Source organism: Chiloscyllium punctatum, chromosome 44 (assembly GCF_047496795.1).
Source record: "Chiloscyllium punctatum isolate Juve2018m chromosome 44, sChiPun1.3, whole genome shotgun sequence".
NCBI lineage: Eukaryota > Metazoa > Chordata > Chondrichthyes > Orectolobiformes > Hemiscylliidae > Chiloscyllium > Chiloscyllium punctatum.
Window position 1 is genome coordinate 48,573,910 of NC_092782.1, and position 23,207 is coordinate 48,597,116.

The 23,207-nt window shown below is 42.3% G+C and overlaps 1 protein-coding gene across 7 annotated transcripts in view; it reads right to left on the reverse strand.

Moving 5' to 3' along the window:
* The window catches only part of col7a1l (collagen type VII alpha 1-like), a 428,727-nt gene that overhangs the window by 24,302 nt on the left and 381,218 nt on the right, over positions 1-23,207 (reverse strand). For all 7 annotated transcript variants that reach the window (XM_072562892.1, XM_072562895.1, XM_072562893.1 and 4 more), the window contains one exon: positions 11,236-11,421. In XM_072562892.1, coding sequence (XP_072418993.1) covers positions 11,236-11,421 — 186 coding nt within the window. The remainder of the gene's footprint in view (positions 1-11,235; positions 11,422-23,207) is intronic.

Here is a 23,207-nt window from a genome sequence, read left to right on the forward strand (position 1 = left end):
ACCTGTAATTAAAGCAGTCAAAACATTCCCTACTCTTCAGCCGTGGATGTATGGACTGCATGTAGATATTATGATAGACAAAGCAAGAAGAAGGGTTTTTGCCCAAAACGTCAATTTTCCTGCTCCTTGGTTGATGCCTGACCTGCTGTGCTTTTCCAGCACCACTCTGATCTAAACTCTAGTTTCCAGCATCAGCAGTCCTCACTTTTGCTTAAAGCAAGAAGCTGACGTAATTGTCCGAAGAAAAATAAATAGTGTTTTTCCCATCAGAAGACAACGTTGGTCTTCAATTGGTCTTCTAATGTTATCAGCAACATACGTACTTAATGTGCTCATGACCCAGCAAAGCATAGACCGAGCATTGGGGGATTACATTTGACATTCATGAGATGGTTCTCATAGCCACAGATGTTTTCCAGTAAGGATAGTATGAGGAAACTGGGCTTGGGATGGAGACATTGTGGTTACTGTAGAGTGTATGTAAGTAATGAAGAAATGTTGCTGAGCTCTTCAGGGTATATAAGGAAAGATTACTCGCCAGGCTGGATCTGCATAGCCATGCAAAATATTCTCAGAATAAAAGGTACGACATGCATTACTGAGGTAGGAAGGATTTCCTTGACTCAGGGAGTGTGATGGTGGGAAAGAAGTGTTTGTATTTGTCCCACTGACAATGACAAAAGCAAAATCACTGAAGATGCTGAGCAATTGCAGCAGTACAATTAAGGAGCCAAATATTCTTCAGGACTGTAGGGATAATGACGGAACAAACTTATGAGTCACATCAGCCAGATCATAGAAAAATGTAATCAAGGGTCTGTGTGCCCGAATCATGCTTCTGGACAGGAGAAGGTGGTTGCAAGAATATGCACAGCAGTGTAGGTTCAGTGATCACAGTACTAGCACAATGAAATTTAAGAAGTTCCCTCTATTTAAAAGGATAGCACAAAATGAAACAATTTTCAATTCATTATGTTTGTCCCATAAAAAAGCAGCAGCCTGGCAACCAGCTGGTTTCTTAAAGTCATAACAGAAAAGCAAACATGGAAAGGCATATCAATTGCCCTGGAATCGGTCAGCAATTACATTTCATCGATCTGTCTGTATTATAGGACCATTGCCCTGGCCTCTTTCCGTCTGCGAGCAACTTCCTGATGGTGATGCGATCATTGATTTCCCTTTCCTCATTGGAAGATGCCTCTCATATATGCATCACTTCCTCTCCCGATATTCTCTTTATTGGGTTTTGTTTGCAGAAGCCCATGATGTTGATGCAGGACACTCTTTCTGAAGAAGCTCAGATGAAGTCATCCAGACTCAAAACCTTAGCTTACTCTCTCTCAATGGATGCTGCTTGACCTGCTGTAATTTCACCATTTTCAGTATACTCATTCTGGTGTCTATTTCAGTGCATTGCCTGAGCAACCCAAACAACCAGGTTTCATGCTCAGAATCTTACCACTTAGACAATAGACAATAGACAATAGATGCAGGAGTAGGCCATTCAGCCCTTCGAGCCTGCACCGCCATTCAATATGATCATGGCTGATCATTCCCAATCAGTATCCTGTTCCAGCCTTATCTCCATAACCCTTGACTCCACTATCTTTAAGAGCTCTATCCAATTCTTTCTTAAATGAATCCAGAGACTGGGCCTCCACTGCCCTCTGGGGCAGAGCATTCCACACAGCCACCACTCTCTGGGTGAAGTAGTTTCTCCTCATCTCTGTCCTAAATGGTCTACCCCGTATTTTTAAGTTGTGTCCTCTGGTTCGGCACTCCCCCATCAGCGGAAATATGTTTCCTCCTGCCAGAGTGTCCAATCCTTTCATAATCCTATACGTTTCAATCAGATCCCCTCTCAGTCTTCCAAACTCAAGGGTATACAAGCCCAGTCGCTTCAGTCTTTCCGTATAAGGCAATCCTGCCATTCCAGGAATTGACCTCGTGAACCTACGCTGCACTCCCTCAATAGCCAGAATGTCTTTCCTCAAATTTGGAGACCAGAACTGTACACAGTACTCCAGGTGTGGTCTCACCAGGGCCCTGTACAGCTGCAGAAGCACCTCTTTGCTTCTATACTCAATTCCTCTTGTTATGAAGGCCAGCATGCTATTAGCCTTCTTCACGACCTGCTGTACCTGCATGCTTGCCTTCATTGACTGGTGGACAAGAACACCCAGATCTCTCTGAACAGCTCCTTTACCTAATTTGATACCATTGAGGTAGTAATCTGCCTTCCTGTTCTTGCCACCAAAGTGGATAACCAGACATTTATCCTCATTAAACTGCATCTGCCATGCATCTGCCCACTCACCTAACTTGTCCAGGTCACCCTGTAATCTCCTAACATCCTCATCACATTTCACCCTACCACCCAGCTTTGTATCATCAGCAAATTTGCTAATGTTATTGCTGATACCATCTTCTATATCATTTACATATATTGTAAAAAGCTGCGGTCCCAGCACGGATCCCTGCGGTACCCCACTGGTCACTGCCTGCCATTCCGAATTGGAGCCGTTAATCACTACCCTTTGTTTCCTATTAGCCAACCAATTCTCTATCCAATCTAGTACTTTGCCCCGAATACCGTGCGCCCTAATTTTACTCACTAACCTCTTGTGTGGGACTTTATCAAAAGCTTTCTGAAAGTCCAGGTACACTACATCCACTGGATCTCCCTCATCCATCTTCCGAGTTACATCCTCAAAAAATTCAAGAAGATTAGTCAAGCATGATTTCCCCTTCATAAATCCATGCTGACTCTGTCCTATCCTGTTACTATTATCCAGATGTGCCGTAATTTCATCCTTTATAATAGACTCCAGCATCTTTCCCACCACTGAGGTCAGACTAACTGGTCTATAATGCTCAATAATGGCTCCAATGGAGATATGTGCAGCATTATACCTCCCCGGTTGATGTTTACCTGACTGGCATTATCACTGAGGTCTACAGGAGGCATCTTTTGTCTTGCAGCAGCCAACCCTCTATCTGATGAGGGACATTAAAAACTTCAGCCACCCATAGAGCTTCAGAATTTAGAATTGAACCAATTGATCAAGACCTCTTTGTAATCTTAAATAGCCTTCTGCAGGCAAGTCTGACTAGTTTAATTTGGGAAACGTGGCTCGCGAGGATGAGTTGGACCAAAGGGTCTGTTTCCATGCTGTATGCCTCTACGACTATGACTATCCACTATACCACCAATCTTGGTGTTATCTGCAAACTTACTAACCACGCCTTCTACATTCTCATCTACATTATTTATATAAATGACAAACAAAAGTGGACCCACCTGTTCATAGGCCTCCAGTCTGCAAAACAACCCTCCACTATCACTCTCTGTCTCCTGCCATTAAGCCAATTTTGTATCCAATTGGCAAGCTCATCCTGAATCCCACATGTCTAACTTTACTAATTAGTGTACCATGCAGAACCTTGTCAAAGGCTTTACTAAAGTCCAGTTTTACAATGTCTACCAATCTTTTTGGTTACTTACTCAAAAACCTCAAATCAAGCTTGTGAGACATGATTTCCCTTGCACATAACTATGCTGACTATCTCTAATCATTCCTTGCCTCTCCAAATGCATATAAATCCTATCCTTCAGAATCAGTTCCAACAACTTGTTCACCGCCAAAGTCAGACTCAGTTCTGTAGTTTGTATGCTTCTCTTTACATCCCTTAAACAAAGGCATAATATTAGCCACTCTCCAGTCTTTTGCCATTTACACATGATACAAATACTTCTACAAAGGGCCTGGCAATTTCCTCCCTAGCTTCGCAAAAAGTCCTGGGATACATTAGATCATGTCCTAGAGATTATCCATCTTTATAATTTCTAAGACCTCCAGCACTTCCTCTTCTGTAATGTGAACTGTTTCAAAAAACAGCAATGTTTATTTCCCTGAGTTCTCTAGTGTCCATTTTTTCTCCACAGTAAAAACTGACACAAAATATTCATTTAATATCTCTGATGTCCTGAGGTTCAACACAAAGACGACCTCTTTGACCTTTAAGGGGTCCTACTCACTTTCTAGTTGCTGTCTTGCTCTTACTGTACTTACAGATTCTCTTTGGATTATCCTTAGCCTTGGAAAATGAGGTTATCTCATATCTCATCTTTGCTTTTCTTGGTCTCCCTCTTAATGCCCCTACACTCTTTATACGGTTCAAAGGATTCGTTTGAACTGAGTTATTTATATGTAATATATTATTCTTGATTGAACCTCAATATCTTTATTTATCCATTGTTCTCTAGTCCTACCAGCCTTACCTTTCACTTAACAGGAACAAAATGACTCTGAACTCCCATTATCATACTTTTGAAAGCCTCTCAGTTATCAGATGTCCCTTTACATGTAAACAGTCTACTGCAATCAATTTTTGAACATTCTTATCTCATATCATTCACTCACCTGTGTTACTTTGTTATCAGTTTCAGGAGATCTGTGAAGACAGTTGGGAATCATAGAATCCATACAGTGTGTAAGGGAGACCATTCGGCCCAATGAGTCCACACAGACCATCCAAACAACATCCAAGACCCAGCCCCTTACCTTATGCCTATAACCCCATATTAACCACGGCTAATCCGCCTAACCTACACATTCCTGGACACTATGGGCAATTTAGCATGGCCAATCTGGCTAACCTGCACATTTTTAGATTGAGGAAGAAAACCAGAGCACCTAAAGGAAACCCACATTGACACAGGAAGAATGTGTAAACCCTACAAAGACAGTCACCCAAGAGTGGAATTGAACCCAGGTCTGTGGCACTGTGAGGCACCAGTGCTAACCACTGAGCCACTGAGTACAGAGTCATCATTCACTTTGAGGATTTTCTTCCCTGGCTTCCTTCCCAACCAGCATATATGTCATGAATAGCTCCACCCCATGTGGTGCCATAGGACTGCTTCTTGTAACCAAACATTCAGGTGCATGAAGACAGTACGTATGGACCAGGGCCTTTAAAACATGTTAGTACATCATCCTATGCACGATAGTTAGCTTTCCTTCAGGGACGTAGCATCAGAGCCATTGTGATTGCCTTGGCAAACAACTCCCTTTTCCTTCCCCATCACTTGTCTAGCGGGGTTGCCAGTCTTTCAGATTAGATTGCCCTGCACCAAAAAGCACCTCACGAATTACATCTATTACCCATTCTCCTTGGCTACTTCTGTACATTGGACATCATGAAATCAGACCATAATATACTGTAGAGTCAAGATTAGAGTAGTGCTGGAAAATCACAGGTCAAGCAGCATTAAGGAATCAGTAATATACTGTAGTTCCGTGACTTTATGGGAACCTGACGGAATGCAATGCCATGAGTTTCAGAATTTTGCAGTTAATTGAGAATGGAACCCAGGCAGGCATGTGACCTTCAATGTTGATCTTGCTTTGTGCACCTCCTGTGCAGTTGTAACTCGTATGCCTCATTCTGTCTAAACACCCTATGATCTGTATGTCCTTGTTTGCTATGATCTGCCTGTACTGTTCGCAAACCAAAGCTTTTCACTGTACTGAGTGAACTATGTGACTACAATACAGCAAAACTTGGCTTAATCTCCACCCACCCACTCCATCCATTTCATGTGAACAAAGAACAGTACAGCACAGTACAGGCCTATTGGCCCTTGATGTTGTGCTGGCCTTTTATCCTACTTTAAGATCAGACTAACCTACATACCCTTTGTTGTACTAACTTCCATGTGCCTATCCAAGAGTCGCTAAATGTCCCTAATGTATTTGACTCTACTACCACTGCTGGTAGTGCATTCCACGTACTCACCAATCTCTGAGTAAAGAAGCTACCTCTGAAGTCTCCCATAAACCTTCCTCCAACTACCTTAAAAATTATGCCCCCTCGTGATAGACATTTACACCATAGGAAAAGTTTCTGACTATCCACTCTTATCTATACCTCTAAACATCTTATATGCCTCTATCAAGTCAACTCTCATCCTTCTTCGGTCCAATGAGAAAAGCCCTAGCTCACTCAACCTTTCTTCAGAAGGCATGCCCTCCAGTCCAGACCGCATTCTTGTAAATCTCCTCTGCACCCTCTCTAAAGCTTCCAAATCTTTCCTATAATAAGGCAACCAGATTCCAAGTGTGGTCTAAACAGGACTATTTGAACAGCAGCATAACCTCGCAGCTCTTAAACTCAATCCCCTTGCTAATGAAAGCCAACACACCATACAACTTCTTAACACCCCTATCAACCGGGTAACAACTTTGAGGGATCTATGAACATGGACCCCAAGATCCCTCTGTTCCTCCAAACTGCCAAGAATCTTGCTTTTAACCCTGCATTCTGCATTCAAATTTGACCTTCCAAAGTGAATGACTTCACACTTTTCCAAGTTGAACTCCATCTGCCACTTATCAGATCGGTTCTGCATCCTGTCAATGTCTCATTACAACCAACAATAGCCCTCCACACTATCCACAACTCCACCAACCTTTGTGTCATCGGAAAACTTACTAACCCACCCTTCCATTGCCTCATCCAAGTCATTTATAAAACTCACAAAGAGCAGAGGTCCCAGAACCAATCCCTGCAGAACACAACTGGTCACCAAGCTCCAGGTTGAATACTTTCCATCTATCACCACCCTCTGTCTTCTATGGACTAGCCAAATCTGTATCCAGACAGACAGGTTCCCCTGTATCCTATGCCTCCTTACTTTCTAAATGAGCCTACCATGCAGAACCTTATCAAACGCCTTGCTAAAATCCACATACACTACATCCACTGCTGTACCTTTATCAATGTGTTTAGTCACATCCTCTAAGAATTCAATAAGGTTTGTGAGGCATGACCTGCCCCTCACAAAGCCATGCTGAGTATTTCTAATCAAACTATGGTTTTTCAAATAATCATAAATTGTGTCTCTCAGAATCCTCTCCAATAATTTGCCCACCACGTACATAAGATTGACTGGTCTGTAATTCCCAGGATTATCCCTATTCCCTTTCTTGAACAAGGAAATAACATTTGCCATACTCCAATCATCTGACACTACTCCAGTAGACAGTGAGGATGCAAAGATCATCACCAAAGGTGCAGCAATTTCTTCTCTTGCTTCCTGTAGTAACCTAGGGTATATCCCCTCTGGCCCAGCGGATTTATCTATCCATATGTTTTTCAAAATGTTTAGCACATCCTCCTTCCTAACATCAACCTGTTCCAGCATATGTCTGTTTCACACTGTCCTCAGAAATGTTAAGGTCCCTCTCAGAAGTGAATACTGACAGAACGTATTCATTAAGGACCTCCGCAAGCTGCTCCGACTTCAGGTGCAAGTTCCCTCCACTCTCCCTGATTGGCCCTACCCTCACTCTGGCCACCCTCTTGTTCCGCACATGAGTGTAGAATGCCTTCGGGTTTTCCTTAATCCTACCCACTAAAGCTTTTTCATACCCCCTTCACTGAACCCCCATGGGCAGCAGGGTGGCTCAGTGATTAGCACTGCTGCCTCATACTGCCAGGGACCCGAGTTCGATTCCAGCCTCGGCGACTGTCTGTGTGGAGTTTGCACATTCTCCCCGTGTCTGTGTGGGTTTCCTCCGGGTGCTCTGGTCTCCACCCACAGTCCAAAGATGTGCAAGTTAGGTCATTTGGCCATGCTAAGTTGCCCATAGGGATGGGTAGGTTAGGCGCATCCACCAGCTGCAAATATAGGGTGGGGGAATGGGTCTAGGTGGGTTACTCTTCGGAGGGTCGGTGTGGATTTGTTGGGCTGAAGGGCCTGTTTCCACACTGTAGGGATTCCAATTCCAATTCTAGCTCTCCTCAGTCCATTCTTCAGTTCCTTCCTGGCTACCTATAACCTTCTAGAGCCCTGTCTGATCCTTGCCTCCTCAACCTTAAGTCAGCTTCCTTCTTCCTCTTGACTAGATGTTCTATCGCCCTTGTCACCCAAGGTTCTTTCAACCTACCATTCCTTCCTTGCCTCAGTGGAACAAGCCTATCAGCAGGTGCTTCTTAAACAACCACCATATTTCTGTTGTGCATTTCCCTGAGAACATCTGTTCCCAATTTAGGTGCCCCAGTTCCTGACTAATAGCATTGTAATTCCCCCTCATCCAATTAAATACTTTCCATGAGTATAGTAAAGGTCAAGGAGTTGTGATGACTATCACCAAAATGCTGTACCACCGAGAGATCTGACATCTGAGCGGGTTTGTTGTCAAGCACCAAATCCAATATGGCCTTCCCTCTAGTCAACCTATCTACTTATTGCAATAGGAACCCTTCCTGGACACACTTGACAAAAACTGCTCCTTCCAAAATACTTGAACTAAGTCATTTCCAATCAATATTAGGGAAGTTATAGTCACCCATGACAACAACCCTGTTACTTCTACACATTTCCCAAAACTGCCTCCCAATCCACTTCTGCGTCTCTGTTGCTATTGGGGAGCCTGTAGAAAACTCCCAATGAAGTGACTGTTCCATTCCTGTTTCTGACTTCCACCTGTACTGATTCTGTAGACAAACCCTCCTCAATGATCTTTCATTCTGCAGCTTTGATACTATCATTGATTAGGAATGCTATTCCTCCACTTCTTTACCTTCTCTCCAATTCTCTTTGAAACATCTAAACCATGAAACATCCAACAACCATTCCTGCCCCTGTGATGTCCAAGTCTCCATAATGGCTACAACATCATAGTTCCAAGTGCTGATTCATTAACTGAATTCGTCACCCTTATTCCTGATACTTCTTCAATTAAAATAGACACACTTCAACCCATCACATTGGCTGCATCTTTGCACCATCATGTGCCTACCCCATCCCCCCATAGGCTCTCTGCACACTGTATCTGGCTATTCACTACCTATTCCATCATCTGATCCGTAGCTCAGGTTCCTACCAATCTAGTTTTAAACCCTCCCGAAAGCAAAAGAGATTTAAAGTAAGTACTTCAAGATGGTGAGCTCTCCTTTCATTGTTCGAAAGAAAATGTTTAACCATACCCTGTCATCTACCAAGGTCCTCCCATTCTCTAAAATAAGACAAAGAACTGCAGAAGCTGGAGATCTGAAACAAACAAAAACAAATTGGTGGAGCAACTCAGAACACCTGGCAGGATCTATGGGAAAAAAAAGAGTTAACATTTCGAATCCTGTGCTCCTTCTTGAAGAAGGATCACAGGACTTGAAATATTAACTCGCTGTCTCAGAGTGCCTTGTTACCTGTTGCCCTTGTCACCATGGAACCTCTCCTGATTCCACCAATCCCAGTCATATAGTTATTAACTTGTTGATTTTTTCCAATGCTGCACTTCAAACTCTGCCCAATGTATCCTTGACAAGACATTTCTATGATTCCAGCATCATAGATGTCCTCTAATTCATAGATAAGCCAATCATTTCTCTATTAAATTCAAAACCTTACTGGTGAACTACTTTTTAAGTGTTAGTCAAAGTATTTTAAGATGCTCATCTGCTATCAATTAGTCTTCCATGACTTTTTGAGCATTGAATTCCTTCAATCCATTTTTAAACAATCTCCAATCCCTTAAATTCACTTTATTGTTTTTCAATGCCGTTTAAACTTCATTCTTAAAAGTGGAATAACTGACTGCACTGATCCATAAAACATTACATCATTTAATTCAATTCAATACAAATACAAGCATTTATTGCATATTAGAGTAAAATCTTGATTATTATCAGTACTCTTGTTATTCCTTGCCATTGAGGCACATAATGCAATAAAAAAAAACTGCATGACTGTTTAGTACAAGTCACGGCCATACTGCTGGTCCTGATTCTAGATAGAGGAGCAGGATAGTACACAAGATTAACAGTCTGGCTTATAGAGTCCAGTCTGCTAAATTTACAGTACTGGCTCTGAAACTCATTAGAGGTGCTCTCACTGGTTCTATTTAGTAGATAGTATCTCTACAAAGAAATGTGAGAAAGTGCATAATGCCATGTCTGATGTCATCCCTTAACGCAGAAAGTGGAAGGAAACATCAGCAATTTTATTGCAACATGACAGATCAGGACAGAGGAAAATTGAGCCAAAATAATTCTGGAACATTAATTAACTTCTTTGATCAGTTCATAAGATAACAGGATGTCTAGCTTATCACAAAAGATCAGGTGAGAAATTGGGTTAATTAACATCTTAGGTGTAAGCTGTAAAATTAAATATGTGATACTTGTGCAAAATTGTGGAGTAAATTAACACTTCCTACTTATATATCCATCCAGATGCCTTTTAAATGTTGAAATTGTACCAGCCTGTACCACTGCCAGAGGATGGGTATAGGAATAGGAAGGGTTGACAGGGATATGGGCCAAATGCTGGCAAATGGAACTACATTTATTTAGGATATCTAGTCAGCATGGACGAGTTGGACTGAAGGGTCTGTTTCCGTACTGTACATTTTTATTACTCTAAGTCATCCCAGGCACTATATTGTTAAGGACATTAACATGCACAAGTAAATGGTTGCTGGAAATAGTTCAACAATCAAATCAGTGATCTGTCCTGAATTAATGGCAGTGCTCACAGTTTGGAGTTCAACACTCGAGCAACCACTCTTCATTAATTTTGTACAACTGAAAAAGTCCCTAGCAGCTTGAAGAACCTCACTTTACTTACAGCGGTCATCAATGACTTATAGAACAGTTGCTGATTGAATTCCTCTGGCTGTTATTTTGATTCTACAATAGTTTGATACTTTATATAGTGAGTCAGGTTACGAAAGGAAGTGGTATAACAGGTGCTGATGAATTTATTCCACACCTCAAAACCTTTGCATAAACCAGTTTCTCCAAAGTGAGGGTGTAGAATTTTCTCCTGGAAATGCAGCCTGACTTGAAAAATCAACAGAGGCTATGCAAAACAGGTCAAGTACTGGAGGAGAAAGGGCAAAATGCTCTTATGCAAATACTAAGTGACGTCGATACAAATCCTTTAATCACACAGTATGGAAATTCAACAGTTGAAAATTAATTTCTTCACACTGAAACGGATAAATATGCAGAAAAAACTGTTAGTGAGATAATGGATGGGGTTAATGTCAATAAAATCGTGACCCAGCTAGATAATACTTTTGTCAAATGAAATAATTGAAATACATAAAACATAAAATATTATTTTAATGTTGGTCATAGGGGGTTTGCCCTGGATATTCTACTTCTGCTTTACTTGCACAGAAACTTGTACTCAAAATACTTCTTCAATAATACATAGTCTACCTGTAGTGTTTGGCATTTGTTGCTCAAGTTGTGTTCCACTTGCAAAGCTAACTTCATCTTCAAATTCAACTTCTTCACTGTCATCTTCATAGTCTTTTCTATCAAATGCAACCTTCTGCCCTTCAGCATCTTTTCCCCAGTCTTCATCAGAATTACCTGTTCTAATGATCAGCTGGAAATCTCTTCCTAAAGGACAAACAAGAAGAAAGACTTGCAATAATATAGCATCTACCAAAAAATATTCATACACATTGAGGTATGCCTTTACCATTATAGGCTTCATGAATAAGTGTGTAGATGAATGTGAGCAGAATAAATTAATTTGAATGTTTACCACCTGGAAATCATGAATGAACCAGGAGATCCACCCCCTACTGGAATCCAGGTCTGACGCATTCAAGTTGGGCGATCCTGACATATACAGGAAATCCAGGTATATCCGTTACAAGGCTGTCAGGAAAACCAAGAAGCAATACCAAACTAAGTTGGAGACCCAGACTAACCACATGAACACCCACTATTTGTGGCAAGCCTTACACAACATAAAGGGCTGCAAAGCAAAGTCAAACAGAACCATGGGCAACAGTGCATCCATACCCGATGATCTCAATGTATTCTATGTTTGCTTTGAACAGAAGGGCAGTGAAACAATATCATCTGTACTAAAAGCCTGGGATGCACCTGTACCTTCGGTTGCCACCACAGATGTTAGATGAGCCTTAAGGGTGAACCCATGGATAGCGACTGGCCCAGATGGAGTCCCCAGCCATGTACTCAGATCCTGTGCACACCAGTTAGTAGGAGTATTTACAGACATCTTCAACCTCTCCTTACTACAATTTGAAGCTCCCAACTGCTTCAAGAAGACCACCACCATCCCAGTGCCAAAGCAAAATCATGCAGCGTGTCTCAATGACTTCTGCCATGCATGTGACATCCATAACTATGAAGTTTTTTGTGAGATTGGTCATGGATCACATCAAATCCAGCCACCCAGATTGCCTTCATCCCTTGTAATTAAGCCTATCGATGCAACAGGTCCAAGGCATACGCCATCTCCCTGGCCCTGCACTCATGCCTGGAACATCTGGATAACAAGGATACCTATGTCAGGCTCTTACCTATCGACTACAGCTCTGCCTTCAACACCATAATTCTAAACAATCTCATCTGTAAACTCCAGGACTTGGGTCTCTGCTCCCCGCTCTGTAAGTGGATTCTCGACTTCCTAACCAACAGACCACAGTCAGTGATAGCTGTCAACATCTCCTCCACAATAATTTTCAACACCCGTGTCTTGCAAGATTGCATACTCAGCCTCCTACTGTACTCCTTATACACATGACTGTGTGGCCAAATTCCACACCAACTCCATTTACAAATTTGCTGACAACACTATTGTTGTAGGTTGGATTTCAAATAACAAAGAGACTGAGTATGGGAAGGAGATAGAGTGCTTAGCAGCATGGTGTTAAGACAAATAATCCAATCAATGTCAGCAAAATGAAGGAGCTGGTATTGATTTCAGGAAATGGAGTGGATGGTAAGCCCCTGTCTGCATCAATGGTGCGGTGGTGGAGATGGTTGAGAGCGTGAAGTTCCTGGGAGTGACGATCACCACCGATCTGTCCTGGCTCACCCACATTGACACTACAGTCAAGAAAACAGAATATGCCTCTATTTCCTCACTATTACAAATTTTTAATAGATGCACCATTGAAAGCATCCTATCTAAATGTATCACAGCGCAGTATGGCAACTGCTCTTCCCAAGACCGCAAGAAACATCATGCAAACTAGCTTCCCACTCATTGACTTCATCTATAATTTTTGCTGCATTGGGAAAGCAACTGACACAATCAAAGACACCTCCCAACATGGTTATACTCTCTTCCAGCCTCTTCCATTGGACAGAAGATATAAAAGTTTGAATACATGTATGAAAAGATTCAGGAACAGCTTCTTCCCTACTGTCATCAGACTTTTGAATGGTCCTCTTAAATGGTACTGTTGATCTATCCGTCTGCACCTTTTTGGCAGCTGTAACACTGTATCCTGCACTCTGTTCCATTACCCTGATGCACTTGTATGGTACGATCTGCTTGTAAAGCATGCAAGGCAATATTTTTCACAGTGCCTTGGTACACATGGCAGTAATACATTAAATCAAATCAAATGAAGGTACATTGAATACTCCGCTGCAGGCAAAGACAGCAAGATCCAGAAATGGCAAAGATAACTGATATTCTAATTTAGTTTTAGTAGTGTTGGAGAAAGAATGTTGGTTGTTATTCAAAATGTGCTTTTTGATCTTTAATATCCACTCGAATTGGCAAACAAAGCCTCAATTTGACATTTCATTGCAATGACGGTATCTTCAATAATGCAGCACTCCCTCAGCAAAACACAGGATGGTTAGAAGAAAATGTTTCCAGTTTCTTGAGTAGAGTTCAATGCCTGACTATTTATCTGTTATTGTCATTGCTTGGGCTTGAACTTCAAAGTCCATATGAACCAGGTTTAAGGAATGACCCAGGAAGTCCAACTTTAGATCTCATTATAAATGTAATATTGTTTTTGCATTATAAGAAATAAATTATTTCCATCAACTTTATAATATTAAAAATAATTTATTGGGAAACATACTTCACTGGGGATATAAGGCATTGCATTTACACAATGCTATAACACTTATCTTGCCTACTTAGCTTTCCTTCACACCTATTGGCCAGTGATCAATAATGTAGTATTAATGCAGCGTGTAGCAAATAATAATCAGTAGTCATGCTCCTTTATTGCGTATGGCTTTAAGACACAGGTAATCCAGAGCATAATAGAGATAGGGTTCTCTAGCACAGTACAGATACACTATAGCCCCAATTATTCCCTAGTTACAAAACTGTTTAATGGAACTGTGTTGAAACTGAATGCTTATCAGTATTCCTATTTATGCCCAACTCTAAAACCACATATAATACAACACCCGTGAATATTACAGAAATAAGAAAAAATGGATAAAATTTCTCTTTTAACTAACAATATACAACTGATTTTCTTTGTAATGAATGACCTTCTCACAGAATTCATTTCAGAGATAAAAATATTTCAAAGTAGTGCATTCTACAATTTTGTTGGCACCTTGTTAATTCCAGAGAAAAACAAGATGGTCGCATACTGATTTGAGAGAAATTTCATCCACAATTAAACATTTCTCATTAATTGTGTAGATATTGCGGAATTAATCATTTAATTTCCAAACAAATGGTGTATATAAAAATCATAAGAGCAGGAAGAGACCATTTAATCCCTCAAGCCCAAGCTGTTATTTGATTAGATCAAGGCTCACCACATTTTAACTCCAACTTCCAGATTTGATTCCTTAATATGCTTACCTATCAAAAATCAGCAATTCCAGTTTTCTCATGTTCATTTCACTCCAGCGTCAAAAGCTTTTGGGGAAGAATGTTGCAGATTTATACTAACCTTTTTAGTGAAGGAACACTTCTTGACATAATTTCTCAATGGCTTAGTTCTAATTTGAAGGTTATGGCTTTTTTGTGATCTTTCCCATCAGAAGAAAAAATCCCTGGAAATCCTTTAATCATCTTAAACATCCACATTAGATAGCCCTTTAACCTTGCATACTTGAGGAAATAAAAGTCTAAACTATACATCTGTCCTCATAATTTAATTCATTTAAAGTTTAAGAAATTTCCTGATGAAAACCAGACTGATTCCTGGGATACCAAGACAATCATGGAGAGACTGGATCATTTTGGACGATATCACTGAAGTTTAGAAGAATGGGTGTATTTCATAGAGACCTATAACAATTCTAAATGCAGATAGATGCAGGAAGATTGTCCCTGATAACTGGGGAGCCCAGAACCACCAGTCACAGTCTAGAGGTATGGGGTTAGGCCATTTAAGACTGAGATGAGGAATAATTTCTTGACCTACAGATAAGCCTGTAGAATTCTCTGCTTCAGAAAGCAGTTGATGCCAAAATATTGAATGTTTTCAAGAAGGAGATAGATATAATTCTTAGGGTTAAAAGGATCAAAGGGTATGGTTAGAAAGTGGGAACAGGATACTGAGTTGGATGATCAGCAATTATCATACTGGATGGTAGAGTAGGTTCAAAGAGCTGAACAACCTTCTCCTGCTTCTGTTTCTAGGAAGAAAAGTGACAAAAATCATATTCATTCAAATAAACCATTTTCAATTGAATACACACTGCAACTGTTCTAACTCATCATTAACGACTGGATAATTTGATTGGTGCCTCCATGATCAGGACAGCTATTATATTGGTTATTGAAATATAAACACCATTAGCTGCCCAAAAACGATGTTGTCCACTTTGATTCACTATTTTAAAAAAAACTCTTGATGGATCAAATTATTTTCAATTACTTCCAGTTATGCATGGTCTTGATGGTTCTTCTTGATGAATTAAAAATAGTCAATATTTTTGAAGTTTGGGCACACTTGCTACACTATTACATCTGGCCTCTCAATATAATCTGTCAGCTCTGGAATATCTCATTCTTTTTTGGTCTGCAACAACCAATGGAAGTTATCCTAGCTTTCACATTAAATATAGATGCTGTATACTTTTAAATCTAATTGCAGGGCTTCCATGAATTAATTTAAACAGTAACTCATGAGTAAAAAAATTCAGATTGTCATAGTAACATCGCAGATCAACTGGCAGAGATCATCTTGGACATCTTCAACCTCTCCCTGCAGCAGGCCACTGTCCCAGACTGTTTCAAGAGGGCTAACATCATCCCCGTGCCTAAGAAGGCTCAATGACTAGCCCCCAGTGGCCCTAACTTCAGTGGTCATGAAGTGCTTTGAAAGGCTGGTCATGGCATTAATCAACTCCAGCCTTCCACTACTCTTTGACGCATTCCAATTTACCTATCGGACCAACAGACCCATGTTGGATGCCATATCACTTGCCCTCACTCCTCCCTACAACACCTTGACACCAAGAACAGCTACATAAGAATCCTACTCATCGAGTACAATTCAGCCTTCAACACTATTATCCCCTCGAGACTGATTACTAAACTTAGTGATCTCGGACTAAGCCCCACTCTCTGCAACTGGATCCTCAGTTTCCTGACCCACAGGCCACAATCAGTGAAAATTGGGGACAATATTTCATCCTCACTATCACTCAATACTGGAGCCCCCCAGGGGTGGGTACTCAGCCCCTTACTGTACTCATTGTATACCCATGACTGCGTCGCCAAATACCAGACTAATGCCATTTACAAGTTCGCTGATGACACCACCATAGTCGGTTGAATCTTAGTTGGCGATGAAAACAGACTGCAGATGGAGGTGGAAGGCCTGGAAAAATAGTGCACTGAGAACAACCTAGCTCTCAATACCAGCAAAATCAAGGAACTCATTATTGACTTTCGGCAGGATGTTACTCATGCCCCCCGCCCCCCCCCCTCCCCCCACCCCCACACACATTAACAGCACAGAGGTGGAACGAGTGGAGAGTGTCAAGCTCCTGGGTCATCCACAACAAACTTTCTTGGACTCTTCATGTGGACACACTGGTTACAAAGACCCAAAAACATCTCTGCTTCCTCAGATGGCTGAGAAAATTTGACACGACGGTGAATACCCTTGCCTTACTTTTATAGGTGCGCCATCGAGAGCATTCTGTCTGGATGTATCACTACCTGGTATGGTAACTGTATCATTTAAGATCGGAGACGGTTACAGAGAATAATTAACATAGCCCGGATGATCACAAAGGCCAACCTTCCATCTATAAATAAAAGTAAATTACTGCGGATACTGGAATCTGAAACCAAAAGAGAAATGCTGGAAAATCTCAGCAGGTCTGGCAGCATCAAAGAGTCAGTTAGACTCGAAACATCAGTTCTTTTCTCTCCTTTCAGATACTGCCAGACCTGCTGAGATTTTCCAGCATTTCTCTTCCATCTATAGAATCCATCTACCAGGCCCACTGTCAAGGAAAGGCCACCAGCATTCTTAAAGATCCATCCCACCCTAGCAATGATTTTCTACAACCTCTACCATTGGGGAGAATGTACAGAAGCCTGAACACACCCACCAGCCGGTTTTGTGAGTTTCTACCCTACTGTTGTGAGAATACTGAATGGACTCATAAACTCTTAAGATTCACCCATACCTGTGTTTTTGTTTTTGCTGCTGTTTATCTATTATTTACTATCTATGCTACTTAACTATATGATCTGCCTGTATTGCTTGCAAGACAAAGCTTTTCACTGTGCCTCGGTACACGTGACAATAAATTCAATTCAATTCAAAAACTCGAATAGCAATAATATTTTTGCATACATTAAACAAATTAACAAAATGATTAATAAAATTAGGACAAAGTTTGTTGTAAAACAGTGATATATCCAAAGGTTCAGGTGATATTATTAAACTGCTCAAACCATTTGATATATTACTGGTTTTACAATCAGTTGTGGAAGGGACAACGGTTCCCATCTGTTTGATTCCCTTTCAGTCAGTTGCAATTCTTTTTTCTTTATTAGCATGTAGCTATTGCATTTCAATTAAACTTAGTCAACCAGATCAAAAACGGAAAGATAATTCCAAAGTTTATCTTGAGCAGAATCTTATTACTTATTACCAGCATCCCCCACAAAAACGTAACATCAAACGCACATACAAAGATAGGAAATGAGCTAACAAAGCAGTGATGGTAGTTTGCGGGGGGTGGGGGTGGTGTCTAGTATGGACTTGAAGGTAAAGGTAGATGAAATAATTAATTTTAAGAGCCCCTTGATTTGCAGTAATGAAAAGACCTGTGAAATAACTGCAAAGAAGCCAGATCCCATCACCAAGTGACCCATCATTTACTAGTGCACAGCACACTGGCTTTCGCTATTGGTCAGCCAAGGCTTTCCTGATTGACTCAGGTTCACAACCCCAATCAAGAACCTGGCAGTTAACGAGGTCAATCTGGTTCCAATCTGTACATCCTGCCCCCTACATCTGGGGATGTAGGCCTGGTGTTTCATTTGTGATGCTTTTGGCCCAGGTCTAATACCTCCAACTTGGACTCAGGCACAGGCAGTGTGTACCGGACCATGACAGGCCTCTTGCTTCCAGAACTTCTCGAAGAGTCTCCTTCTTTTCTTCCTCCGGCAATGGTATCAAGGCTGCATCCATTTCAGACTCTGAGGTTTCCTCGACAATAGATGGAGGGGGAGCATATGCGATTTCTGACAGGCCTTCTGGCTCTTCTGAGGGGTCAGGTATGATTTGCTGCTGCCCTGTTTGTAAGGTAACAGCTTTCAGGTGATCCATGTATTTGTTCTGGAGCGTATCACCTACCCAAACTTTGTAACTCATGGGACCTGACCTTATGTCAACCTTGCCCCATACCCATACAGGGCCATTTCCATGGTTCTGGCACCAAACTTCACCCCCAAATTAAATTGTTTCTCTTGCTTTGAGGAGAAATTTGGCTGGCATTTGTGTTCCTGTTGTTGTTTCACCCTCCCAACCCAGGTCTGGAAATATCAGGTTTAACTTGGGGCAGAGTCTTCTTCCCATCAGCAACTCTGCTGGAGTTATCCCTGTTGTTGTGTGTGGGGTGGTCCTATAATTGAACAAGAACTGGGACAGTTTGGTCTCTCTTCATGCTGTAGACTGCTTCTTTAAGACTGCCTTCAACATTTGGACCAGTCTTTCTGCTAGACCATTGGACGAAGAATGATATGGAGATGTCCTTGTGCCAAATGCTATTTGACTACAGGAAATATTTGAATTCCCTGCTGGTAAACGACATCCCATTGTCCATGACCAATACTTCTGGGAATCCGTGTATCACGAACAATGCTTGTAACTTCTCAGTCATCTTCCCTGAATTTGCTGAACAAACTTTAAGCACACCCAACCACTTTGAACATCCACATTGACCAGGAACATTGAGCCCATGAAAGACCAGCATAGTCAACATGCAACCAAGTCCAGGGTTTATTCAGCCATACCCACAAATGAGGAGGTGCTGCGGGTGGCAATTTAGTTTTTGTTGGCACTCTGGGCACTTCCTTACCAATGTAGCTATGTCAGTATCCAAACCTGGCCGCCAGACATAGCTTCTTGCTGGCATCTTGGAAGCTGCTAGATGATCCTGATAGAGTTTGGCTAGTATCAGACAGCAACCTTTACCCAGGACAATCACCCTTGCTCCCCACAGTAATATGGACTCCTCTACGATAATCTGGTCTCACCGGGTCCAGAAAGATTTCAGTCCTGCTTGTGATGGCCCTTCTGTTTACCCCTTTACCAACAGCAGTTGCAATTGCTCTAGGACAGGTTCCTTTTTATGTTCACAGTCAGATATTGTCTGTGGTGCCTGGAAGAGTGTCCAGAAAGTTTAAAACCAAAATTAACTCTTCTAGGGAGGCACCACTGGAGGAGTATCTGCCATTGGGAGGCAGCTCAAGGCATCTGCATTAGTCACTTGGCTTGCTGGAATGGTGTTCTAACTTGTACTTGCATACACTGAGAATAAGGGACCAATGCTGAATTCTACCGGAAGCTACTGGCGGCACCACCTTGTCTTCCTTCGGTAGCCCTAGCAGGGGTTTTTGATTTTTTACTATGAAAAATTCGTACCCGTAAAATGTACTGGTAGAACTTCCTCACACCAAAAATGACCACAAAACCTACCTTCTCTATCTGGGCATATCTGTGTTCGGCATCAGCCAAAGTCCAGCTAGCATACACTATTTCCTCTCCATTGGGCCACAGGTGAGCCAACGCTACCCCAATACTGTATGGGGAGGTATCACATGTCAGCACTACTTCTCACTTTGGATCATAGTGGGTCAACACCTTAGATGATAACTGCTTTTCCACTTCCCTGAAGGCTGTTTCTTGGCTTTGTGACCATTTCCAATGCTGACCCTTTTTCAATATGTGTAAGGGTGCCAAGGTGGAGACCAAGTTACATATGAATCTTCTGTGATAATTCACTAATCCAAGGAAAGATATAAGCTCTAGTATGGATATGGGAGCTGGGCCTCCTTTGATTGCCCTCCATTTCTCTTTAAATGGGTATAACCTGATTTTGTCAACTCTGTAATCCAAGTAAGTCACTTGGGGCTACTGGAACACATTTTTCCCTTCTAAGGCACATGCTTGCCAGAGAGAAATGTTTAAGCATTATGTCCAAGTTCTCTTTATTGGTCTTCCCTATTATTAGTACATCATCCAGATAAATGGAAACCTGGGGTAGCCCTTGAAAAATGTTCTCCATGGCCCACTGGAAAACAGCGCAGGCTGATACCCCAAATGACTTTTGTATATTGATTTAAACCCTCGCGGGTATTATTTGCAGCATATCTCTGGGACTCCTTGTCCAGTTGCAATTGCAGGTGGACCTGGTTCATGTCTAGCTTCATAAACATCAGCAACGTCCACCAACTTTGCAAACGAGTCCTCTATATGAGGGATTGGGTATTTATCCAGCTGCACAAAGTGGGTTACCGTTTGCTTGAAATTCCCACAAAGGCAAACCGAGCTGTCAGGCTTCACAATTGGTATGACCAGTGCTGCTCATTCTGCAAACTGCACTAGTTTAATTGTTCCTTTGATCTCCAGCCTTTGGATTTCCATCTTTACTTTTTTGCCTGCAAGGCAAATGGCACTGGGTAGGCTTTGCAAAATCTTGGAATTGTGTCCTGGTCAACATGTAAGATGGAGTTGGCCCCTTTGATAGGCCCAAGCCCTTCTTGAAAAAACTTCTGATATTTCACTGAAGCAGCATTTTTCAATTGCAAAATGCTGAACCAATCAAAGTGAATCTTTCTCAACCAATTCTGCCCCAAAAGGCTTTGGCCTGAGTCTTGAACTGCCATCAGTGGTAATTGTGTCAACTGCTTCTCATAGGAATCATACCCTTAATTTGCAACGGTTCCCAAGTGTATGTTCTGTCAGGCTGAGGTCTTGCACAAGCTTAAAGGTGAGAGTCCTGTGCGAATCTTGTTAAAGACAGACTCTGCAACCACAGATACAGCTGTGCCAGTATCAAACTCCATGGGAACTCGGTGACCATTTAACCAAAAGATAATTTTAATTGGCTCTGATTTGAGTCACTAAGTAATTTAATTGTACCATCCCAAATGTAAGGGAACTTTCCATGGTGTGCATGCTCCTAGATACCAGTCTACAAGTTTTGCTTCTCAAGTCAGGGCTTGTAGGACTCCTTTGTCGCTGGTCTGCCTACCGTCAGCAACTACAATGGCCCAAATCTTTAAGAACTGTTTAGCCACTTAGCTGAGGCTCAGTTTTGTTGTGGACTCTGCAGTGTGGGTTTGCCTGGGTCCCTCTGCTCATGACATGCCCTTTGTGAGGATCTGTGATTGTCTATACTCACATGGTATTCCTCAGGCTTAGTTAGACAGGTGAGGTTGTCCACTTCCAACAGGATGCCTTGTAGATCCCATGCTCTGCTTGCCACATTTTCTAATTACAAGGCTAGCTGCAGTGCCTGTTTGAAGTCCCGTTGGGCTTCAGCTAATAGATGCTTCTGCATGGTTACATCACTAATCCCACATATCAAACAAACAGTCTCTCAGCATCTCATTCAGGGTTAACTCTGCCAGTTGTTTTAATGTCATTAAAAATCCTGATACGGAATCTACTGGTTCTCTAACAGCGGAATAAAACTGAGTATCTCAGGATTAGAGGAGGTTTGGGGCCATTGTTTTTACCTTGGTTAAGGAATATAATGACTGCAGATGCTGGAAATCAGATTTTTGGATTGGTGGTGCTGGAAGAGCACAGCAGTTCAGGCAGCATCCGAGGAGCAGCAAAATCGACATTTTGGGCAAAAGCCTTTCATCAGGAATAAAGGCAGAGAGCCTGGAGCGTGGAGAGATAAGCTAGAGGAGGTGGGGGTGGGGAGAAAGTAGCATGGAGTGCAATAGGTGAGTGGGGGTGGGGATGAAGATGATCGGTCAGGGAGGAGGGTGGAGTGGATAGGTGGAAAAGAAGATAGGCAGGTAGGACAAAGTCATGGGGACAGTGCTGAGCTGGAAGTTTGGAACTAGGGTGAGGTGGGGGAAGGGGAAATGAGGAAAGTGTTGAAGTCCACATTGATGCCCTGGGGTTGAAGTGTTCCGAGGCGGAAGATGAGGTGTTCTTCCTCCAGGCATCTGGTGGTGAGGGAACAGTGGTGACTGAGGCCCAGGACCTCCATCTCCTCGGCAGAGTGGGAGGGGGAGTTGAAATGGTGGGCCACAGGGCAATGTGGTTGATTGGTGTGGGTGTCCCGGAGATGTTCCCTAAAGCGCTCTGCTAGGAGGCGCCCAGTCTCCCCAATGTAGAGGAGACCGCATTGGGAGCAACAGATGCAATTAATGATATTAGTGGATGTGCAGGTAAAGCTTTGATGGATGTGGAAGGCTCTTTTTTTTTTTAGGGCCTTGGATAGAGGTGAGAGAGGAGATATAGGTGCAGGTTTTGCAGTTCCTCCAGTGGCAGGGGAAGGTGCCAGGATGGGAGGGTAGGTTGTAGGGGTGGCGTGGACCTGACCAGGTAGTCATGGAGGGAACGGTCCTTGCGGAAGGCGGAAAGGGTTGGGGAGGGAAATATATCCCTGGTGGTGAGGTCTTTTTGGAGGTGGCGGAAATGTCAGCGGATGATTTGGTTTATGCAAAGGTTGGTAGGGTGGAAGGTGAGTACCAGGGGCGTTCTGTCCTTGTTACGGTTGGAGGGATGGGGTCTGAGGGCGGAGGTGTGGGATGTGGATGAGATGCATTGGAGGGCATCTTTAACCACGTGGGAAGGGAAATTGCAGTCTGTAAAGAAGGCGGCCATCTGGTGTGTTCTGTGGTGGAACTGGTCCTTGTGGGAGCAGATACGGTGGAGGCGGAGGAACTCTGCCAAGTCTTGGAAAGTTTTAGTCTCTGGTGCCTTTGGGAAAGTTAAGCC